The following is a 9,301-nucleotide window of genomic DNA, read 5'->3' as shown; positions in this document are numbered from 1 at the left end:
ATTAAATGGCTCATACAATATATATACACTTTTTTGTAAAATTTTTTTGCTTGAAAACTGTTTGTTTTATATTTTGATATTTAAAGCCATGACACTTTGCGGTGTCAGAATTATCACTGGGCCACTGTATGATAAGATTGGAATTGAATGTAAATCATTTATCACATTTTGTCAATGATCTTTTTTTATAATGTAACTGTAAGGTTTATTTAAAAAATTATACGAGAGCAACATAGTTAGGAAATGTATTTACAGTAAATAAGCCAAATCAAAGAATGGCAAAACAGTGGTCTGATTTTAGGTTTGTTTATTATGAATAATAGTTGTGGTAAAATTCACACATTTTGCATAACAAAGCAGCAAGAACTGTTAACCATAAGTTGATTTTGAACACAGTAACTGATCCATTTAAGAAAACAAATAAATTATGTTTCTTTATTATAGATAAATAACTATGTTTTACATATAAAAGTCTTTCTAGTCTTACATAGAGTATCTGCTAATGGATTAAATGTATGTGATGCTATACAAACAGAATATATACATAAACTCTCAGGCACAACAAACAAAATATACACTCACTCACACACAAACAAATACACACACAAACAAATACACAAACATATATTGAGGTTTTACGGAAAAAGAAACCCACCCCTTCTGCACGATTCATCTACGCATTATGTTCATTTCAATTGCTCATTTGCATAAGAGGTTGGGGCAACCTAGTGGTTATAGCTATGGGCTGGTAACAGAAGTTCACATGCTTCATACGAACCAGAGCTTGATGCTGATGGATAATCCTAAACTGTGTTGTTTTGGATGGAAAATGACAATTTATATGTAACACGATATCCTAACATGATTAACACTTAAGAACTTAATACAAAGCACCAGTAATACATCATAACTAGAAATCATTTAACAAAAACAGGGCTTGTGATGGTATGTTACAAAACAGGGAATGCACAGAAAAAACTATGTATTAAAGCTCATAATGATATTTAAAACTGGTACGGCTTCTGAGTGTTCAATAATGGCCATTTCGGAATTTATGAAATGACTGATACATTGAGACCAAACTGACCTAAAGTTCATATAAAGGAAGAAAGAATCAGATATGGATTCTTTATGGCATATGTAAAAATAACATTCAGAATAGTTGTGGTTCATAAATTCGGACAGATATGAGCACATGTATAGGCCTACTGTAGTATGTCAATATTGTAGGACTTTTATTATTTGTGTACGATTCAAATTTGGGACTTAAGCCAAAGGGACCCCTTTGGGAAGGGGGGAGTTCGATTGCTGCTTTCGAACCCTCCCGAGAAGTTCTTATAAAATCATAACAGGTCAAAAAGATGGACGAATTGGGCAATATAATATTTCAATTTCTCTAAAAAAAGGGCACATTGGGCAAAAAAATGAAGAATAAAGCATTAAGGCACGTGAGTGTTTGTTTATGATGCAGTTTGTCAATCTCTTGCTGCCACAGAGAATCATGGGCAAATTTGATCTCTATTCTTCATCAACAGTACATAAAATATGTACAAAATAAATACACACAACATTCACAACTAAAACTTCAGCAATAGCAATTTCCTTCCTCCATGATTCTTTAATCGCCCCTATGAAACCAAAATAAATGGAAATATACCGGAAAACTATAATGCAATATATTTAATAATACATTTCCATATATCGGAACCAAGTGCTTATTTTTTAATACACGAAAAGCAAAAATTCCTTATATTGTAATATTGAAATGTATTATTCTATATATTTTCTAATATTTATCAAAAATATTGACAGTTCATATACAGGAAAATCTTTCTTTGCACAAGATTGGCACACCCCCAACTCAGATTGGAATCGAGTTTTGTTTGCCGCATCCTTGTGTGTTCATCTCGCAAATAATCGTTCTGACATGACTTGACGGCAGCAAATGTGTACATGTTTGTGCAATAATTCTTAATGTTTAATGGCAGGTTCCTGCGTATTAAACTAAATAATTATTTGAATTCTGTCGATTAACTCGTGAAACACTTCATGTGACATCTGTGTGACAAATGCATGAGTTTATAATTATCTTCATATAAGGGTCCTGAACATGGACCGGTGACATCAGTGCATTTGTTTAGTTAAAGGTATTTGGCATCCTCACTGAGAGTTTAGTGTACTAAACAGTCCAAGCGCTGCTGGTGAATCCTCATCACTGGGAATAAAGCTTCTGTTGTGCACAGATCTCGATGAAGTCGTGCCTAATGAGCCCATGTTTTGAACTTTCCTTTTAAAGGGACCCAGATCTCAACTCAGTTCATTCCATTTAGACTTGATGTAGCCTCTGATTGGCTCTTTTCTGGCTCTTTTCTACAAACTAATCACTGATTGGCTGAGTTTAGGCTCAGATTGGCCTGTAGTAAATCTCAGTAAGCGCTAGGTCGACATTTCTGTGACCTTTAACCTTTGTGGGGTCATTGTCTTTTGGCCCGCTGGGCACTCTGTGTACAGGAAGCGCAGCAGGCGGTCTTGTAATAAGAGTAGACGCAAAGTCGAGCCTGGACCACCATCACACAATTATGTCGTCTGTCTTTACAATTCTCATCTGCAAAGAGACACACAACATTTTTTCACACACATTTCAAATATTCATATAGTTCCTCTCAATCATGCAAACACACACACACACACACGCACCTTCAAAGGGGCTGCAGGGTATTGTGTTGCAAGATTGTTCGTGTGCAGGTTTGGATTCGAGGTCGCAGGCTGAGCTGTGCTGTTTGTCCACCGTCAGACAGCGTACCTCGCGCGTCTGCATGCCATCACCGCAGGAACGAGAACACTGGAGGAAAGAGAGAGACGGAGAGTGATGTCAGAATGAGAGAAGAGGGGGGGAACGTCATCCTCAGGTCATGTACAGGTAACGTTATCCTTACCGCGCTCCATTCGGTGGTGAACCACTGCGGTTTGCAGGGCTGTAGTTCGCACGGCTGAACTGGGGACGGTTTCTCCAGGTGTGAGCACTCTCTGGCGCTGGTCACTGTGAAGTCATTTCCTGTCTTTTTTACACAGATGACGTCCCTGCGCTGGCTTCCGTTCCCACATGCAGCATTGCACTGTTGAACAGAACCAGTCCAGTCTGACACGTGTTGATGACACAGACCAACACTACAGGCATATTCTACTCTACTCTACCCTTCCCTACCCTACCCTTCCCTACCCTACCCTACCCTACCCTACCCTACCCTACCCTACCCTACCCTACCCTACCCTACCCTATCCTACCCTACCCTACTCCTTATCAACATATAAGGTTATGGAAGTCAAAAAACAGGTCAAATATCAGACAGACTATAAATTCCTATATGCAGTGTTAATAAAATAAAACTATAAAATTCTAGCAGCCCCCCGGCCAGGCAAACAGTGCAAAACAGTATGCAAATGGTGGCGAGGAACCCAAAACTCCATTGGAGGAGAAAAAAAACCTCAAAGGGAAACCAGGCCAGTTCCCCTCTGGCAAAAGCTGCAGCCTCTGCACAAGCTCGACAGTGCTTGCACAACAAGGCAAAAAAAATAATAATTAAATTTAAGATTATCAGTAATAATTTTGTAGAGAAATAATAATGAATCCTTTTTGTGTATTGTAATCTATTCGTTTGATTGTATATACTATTTGAAATTATTCTGCTCTATTTTTACTATATTCTATTTGACTTTTACAGTACATGGTTTGCAACTTTATTCTAATCTACTTTTTGTTCAGTTCAAAGGGACAGTTCACCCAAAAATAAAAGTTCTGTCATGAATCTCTAGTTGTTCCAAACCTGTATACATTTCTTTGTTTGATTGAACACAGAGAAAGAGATTTGGACGAATGGTTGTAACCAAACAGTTCTTGGACCCCATTGACTACCATAGTAGGAAAAATGACAATGGTAGTCAAAAGTGGCCCAGAACTGTTTGCTTTCCAACATTCTTTAAAATATCTTCTTTTGTGTTCAACAGAACAAAACAAAGACATTTTTCCTACTATGGGAGTCAATGGGGTCCAATAACTGTTTGGTTATAAGCATTCTTCCAAATATCTTCCTCTGTGCATATCATAACAAAGAAATGTATACAGATTTGGAACAACTCGAAGGTGAGTAAAGGATGAGAGAATTATATTTTTGAGTGAACTATTCCTTTAACTTCACATATTGAATATAGTCTTTCCAACATTTTTCTGTTTAACATATTCTATTCTGTTCTGTTCTGTTCTATTAACTTGATTGTTGAACAGAGACAGTCCATCCCCGACACATCTTGAAACAGACCATCTACCATGCATTCTATCGAACACTACACTATTCTGTTTTATTTTATTCTATTTTCTATATATATATCTTTTTAGGTTAATTTATTTATTCATTCTGTCACAAGCCTGAAATCTAAATGGCAAAGATAAAAGAGTATAAGTATGAGTCTCAATCCAGTCTCACCTGTCCCCACGTTCCAGTGTACCAAAGGTTGGTGGGTGTGCATGGACCCCCGTTACAGGCCTTCATGTCAGCCGGTTTGTCCCCCCCACAATCTCCTCCTCCATTTCCTTCTCTCCTCCCTCCTCTAGACAAACACACCACATCTCTCCGCTGGACACCAGGACCGCATGATGCAGAACACTAAAGGAATAAAGAGAGAAACAGGAGGCTTTTAACACAAACCTGCCGTAAAAATCTCAAGTAACATGTCAAGGCATTTGACCAAAAAACGACATTCTCACTGGTCTGTACTCACAGCGTTTGTCCAATCAGTGAAGTACCAGTTTGAGACACAGGGTCCCATGTGACAGTCTTCGGTTTGCTGTGGGCGGAGCCTGTCATTGCACTCCCTCTCACTGACAGCACTTCCACGATCACTAACACAGCGAACGTTCCTGGTTATCTTTCCCACTCCGCAGTCCACTGAGCACTGAGGAACAAATGTGTTCTTCAGTCAACATATATGACTGTTTTCCTGAAGGCGCACTTATAATGTCTCAGACAGAGATGTTTTACCGTGCTCCAGTTGGTGCTGATCTCCCAGTGGGAGCAGACTCGTGGGTTGCAGGACTGAGTGGAGTTGGGCCTGGTGAGACTAGCGCATCGCTGAGGGTGAACCATTGTAGAGCGATTCCCGAAACTCTGCCTACACTGAATGTGTCGCTGCTGGACTCCCTTGCCGCACGAGACACTGCACTCTGACCACGGCCCCATATCCCAGCTAGACACACGCACATGTGTTAATATATAACGTAAAAAATCAGACGTATACATGTATGCCTATGGGTCAGAGGGATCATTTAACCAGATCTTCAGATACGGTGGCCTGATCTGCATTACATTTGGTACATTAGTGTTTGGTTTAAGCCACTGTCTCGCAAAATGTCTGTGATATGTACACACTGTTACTCACATTGGTGGGCATGGATGGATGTTGCATGGTTCCTCCTCTGGGGAAGGTTTGGTTGCGGAGTCACACCTTATGTCGTGGACTTCCACATTTGTGTGTCTGTTCACACACACAATCTCTCTGTACTGGGAGCCTATACAGAAGACACACATACAGAAGAAAGACAAATAACGGATGTAAATGTTTTCTCCTTGGTTTCAGATATTACAAATACCCAGAAGTTCCATAAGAGATCTCAACAATGTCACAAACTGAGCTCAGATTTATCAAGTCTGCATTCATAAGTCAAGAACAAATGAGCATGCATTCACACTCTACATGGCTACTGTATAAGCAGTGGTGGCAATGGCTGAAATTGATCAGGGGTACTCTAGTTGGGAACATGTTTTTTACATTCTTTTTAAGCACAGATCCATAAAATGCCACTAAACTTATGTCTGAAATGTGCATAGCGTTTGGAGACCATTTTTTAAAGCTGAAAATCATTTTAAGGTGGAACTCCATCCCCCATAAAATTCACTCCCTGGACTCCCTCCCCCCACGTTTCCCCATTTCCAGCCATTTGAAATTCACCACAAGGGGGCAGCAGATATCAAATTCACGCTCAACAAATCAGCTTAATCAAAAACAGAGAGCTGTTGGCAACGCACAGTAACTCCTTCAAATACACGCAGAGAAACTTCCAAACAGTTTGGCACTTGTGCGCTGTGTATCATTGCCCTCCCCTCAGCGGGCACTGGGTTCATGTTTTCTGACTGTATCCAGCACCCGTATTAGAAATAAACACGACAATAATCATAATTACAGGAAAAAAACACTTTTAAAACCGTGAAAATCGTTTGTGCTAAACCGTCCTCAGAAAAACATACTCAGGGAGACATTGAACTCTGACCTTTGCCGCAAGTGGCTGAACATTCTGACAGAGCGCCTCTGCGCCACACGAATGGAGACTGATTGTCCAATGGTAGGTCTGTGCGGGGTGGGATCCGGGCGTTACGATTGGATCCTGCGCCCGCTGGGCGGGGCCTCTCTGCCGGCCATCGATCAGATGTGGAGGAAGATGATGAGGAGGATGAAGAGGAAGGGAACGAAAACTGCGGTGAAGAGGAAACAGGAGGAAAAGCAGCAGGGTTCTCAACAGCACCTGAAAAAAAACACACGGAGAGAATTATAATAAACAACATAGCGAGCATCCTTCCTAGACCACATTGAAGGTAACACTCCTGAAGAAAAGATGTTCCAACAATTACAAATTTAAAGGAAGCATGTTTTGTGGTCATTTCCAAACAGGCACATTTTTGTTTCGGCAGGGGTGGAACAAAATCCTGCTCTATGCCTCATCTCATACACACCCTCTTAACTGTGACCCCAATCTCACAAAAATTCTTCCTATCCTCTCTATCCACAGCCCATTTTCCTCCAATGACCTTAAAAGGTTGCAACTAGGGACAGTAAGAGCCGACAGAGAAATGAAACAAGACCGCTCAAGTGAAATACGTTTGAGCCACACGGACACGCACATAAACACAATAGATTTAGGATGAGAGAGAACTCGACGCGAGGAGAGGCAAACAGAAACAGAGATGGTGCGAGCGACATAAGAAAACAACTCACTGATTTCTCGGACTGCCGCTCGTCCTCGCTCCCTCTCTCTCTGTGTTTTTGTCTCTCCATCTCTCTGTTTCTCCACTGGGATGTAATATTCAAAGTCTATGCCTGGATTTTGGCTGTGGAAAATAATCTACAACGGGGAAGAGAGAGAAAAACAGGTTAATAAACCCGGCCATGTTTCATTTTATGACAGCATTCCATTCGGTATCAGCCATATATCACAGATGTGATGGAAAGACGCATAAAACTCACACCTACACACTCAAATACTGAAGAGCGGCTTAGATAATCGTTCTCTTACTTCCCCAAATGAATTTAAGTTAATCTAGAATCCACTGCAAATGTCGTTATTTTGTTTTCCACCCTCTCTGTTAGTATCAAACAGGCTTCTGTACGTTAACAGGAATGTTTGAGCTTCTAAACAAGATTAAGTCTGTCCGTGTCATCTGTTAGATGCTGCCGATAAACACTAAAGATAATTTAGACTCATTCCTTAGTTGGTAGTCTATGAAGCAAGAGATTTCAGAGCATTTAAAAGCAGAAATGTGATTCCTGTTTTTGTTAAGGCACTTAACAGATTCAATACACAGAGTGTTTTCTTTGAGCTGTACAGTTGTCTTAATCATTATTGTGGTGGAGGGTCAAGCGTTGCATTACCGAAATTAATGCAATTCCTGTGGTGCTGGATAATCTGAGGAATCTGAGGTGACAGACATGTCACAGATGCTGCGGATCTTAAAGCAACACTAGAGAACATTTGCTTATGGTTCCCCCATGTGGTTGATAATGGCAAATGTCTGTTATCAGTGTCATAACAACTGTCGCTGTATAAGCGTCCCAAAAAAGGGTGTAACTTTGGTTGGAGAAGTGGGGGGGACACAAAATAGGGGCAAATGTTTTTGATTTGAATTCAATTTCCTGCATTTACACACGTTTAGGCACTATGGTGATACAAAATCCAGAAATAATGGATTTTCTGCATGAAGTTAGCGAAGTGCGGATGGAGGGCACAAACTCAAAAAAACAGTTTTGCATCATTTATATTGTGTAGCAAAAGTTGATGTTTATAAAGGGGGAAAATGCGATTATTGACTGAGAAACAGAGGAAAAATTGCTTCTAAACCTGAATCTGCAGTCGGGAGGAGACGAGCCGGATGACTTTCTAAAACGAGTTTTAACTTACTAAAACAATAAAAAGGAAAGCCAACATTTCTGTCACGCCTTGTCATAAATACTAGCAGCTGTTAAAGGAATGAGACCGATCGTCCATTATAAGAAAACAGCATAACATAGCCTACCAAAACAACAACTACGCAAAACCAAATTTCGATTAAACCTTCATTGTAATTAACACTAGCTACTGTTAAAAGAACAAGCACTTTTTACTACAAGTAAAACGTGACATATGCCGGTGATGGGCGGGGCTTGTGAACCTCCCGCACACCAAAGTTACAAGTGTGATTTCAGCCAATAGAGGGTTGCTAAAGCAGCAGCGACAGTCAAATTAAGCCAATTAAGAGTTGTCCTATCACTAAAATAATTTTAGAGAGATTTGTTTAAGGTCGAAAAACTCCCTAGTGTTGCTTTAAAGCGATAGTTCCTCCAAAAATGAACTTTCGGTCATCATTTACTCACCCTCTTGTCTTTTCAAACCTGGATGACTTTTCCGAACATAAAAAATATATTTAGAAGAATATTGGTGACTGCACAACTGCAGTCCTATTCAATTGTGTCGTACAGAGACAAAATCAATGCAAGTCAATGGGTTTGGCTGTTTGGTTACCAAAATATCTTCTTTTGCACACAGGTTTAAACCGACAAGAGGGTGAGCAAATGTTGACAGCATTTTAATTTTGCGGTAAACCTTCACTAGTGCTGCATTTTAAGTCGGAAATGGGAATATAATGTCCCACTTCTGACCTTAATATTTTCCAGTCAATCACACGAAGAAGAGGCTGTTTTTCATCATTTCAAGCTGTGAGGATACTTAGAATTTTTTTTTTCACTTTTTGCATCAACTACTGTGGATTTGAGCTAATCTCACTGGAAGCATCTGCTGTGAAGTCAAACGTAAAATATACAGTATATGTCTGAAAACCATATGCTGTTCCAGACACAATTTCCGGGTAGGAGTGGAAGAATTACAATTCCGAATTCTGCTCATCCTTGTGATGTCAATGTGTTTGAAAAACTAGTTTGTTTGTATAATTTTTCAGTATCTTAACAGGAAGAAAATTACGTTAAAAACAACGTAAACGTC

At 39.9% G+C, this 9,301-nt stretch overlaps 1 protein-coding gene across 1 annotated transcript in view; it reads right to left on the bottom strand.

Moving 5' to 3' along the window:
- Positions 1 to 291: 291 nt before the first annotated feature.
- adamtsl4 (ADAMTS-like 4) overlaps positions 292 to 9,301 on the bottom strand; it is a 41,210-nt gene continuing 32,200 nt past the window's right edge. The window contains exons 9-17 of the mRNA XM_079469174.1: positions 7,045 to 7,171; positions 6,323 to 6,574; positions 5,434 to 5,563; positions 5,037 to 5,241; positions 4,777 to 4,950; positions 4,482 to 4,661; positions 2,937 to 3,116; positions 2,698 to 2,842; positions 292 to 2,605 (exon numbers count right to left, since the gene is read on the bottom strand). Coding sequence (XP_079325300.1) covers positions 2,475 to 2,605; positions 2,698 to 2,842; positions 2,937 to 3,116; positions 4,482 to 4,661; positions 4,777 to 4,950; positions 5,037 to 5,241; positions 5,434 to 5,563; positions 6,323 to 6,574; positions 7,045 to 7,171 — 1,524 coding nt within the window. The 3' untranslated portion in view covers positions 292 to 2,474. The remainder of the gene's footprint in view (positions 2,606 to 2,697; positions 2,843 to 2,936; positions 3,117 to 4,481; positions 4,662 to 4,776; positions 4,951 to 5,036; positions 5,242 to 5,433; positions 5,564 to 6,322; positions 6,575 to 7,044; positions 7,172 to 9,301) is intronic.

This window comes from Barbatula barbatula (genome assembly GCF_947034865.1).
Source record: "Barbatula barbatula genome assembly, chromosome: 12".
Taxonomy (NCBI): domain Eukaryota; kingdom Metazoa; phylum Chordata; class Actinopteri; order Cypriniformes; family Nemacheilidae; genus Barbatula; species Barbatula barbatula.
The sequence above is the reverse complement of the archived record's forward strand: the minus strand, read 5'-3'. Positions and strand labels throughout refer to the sequence as shown.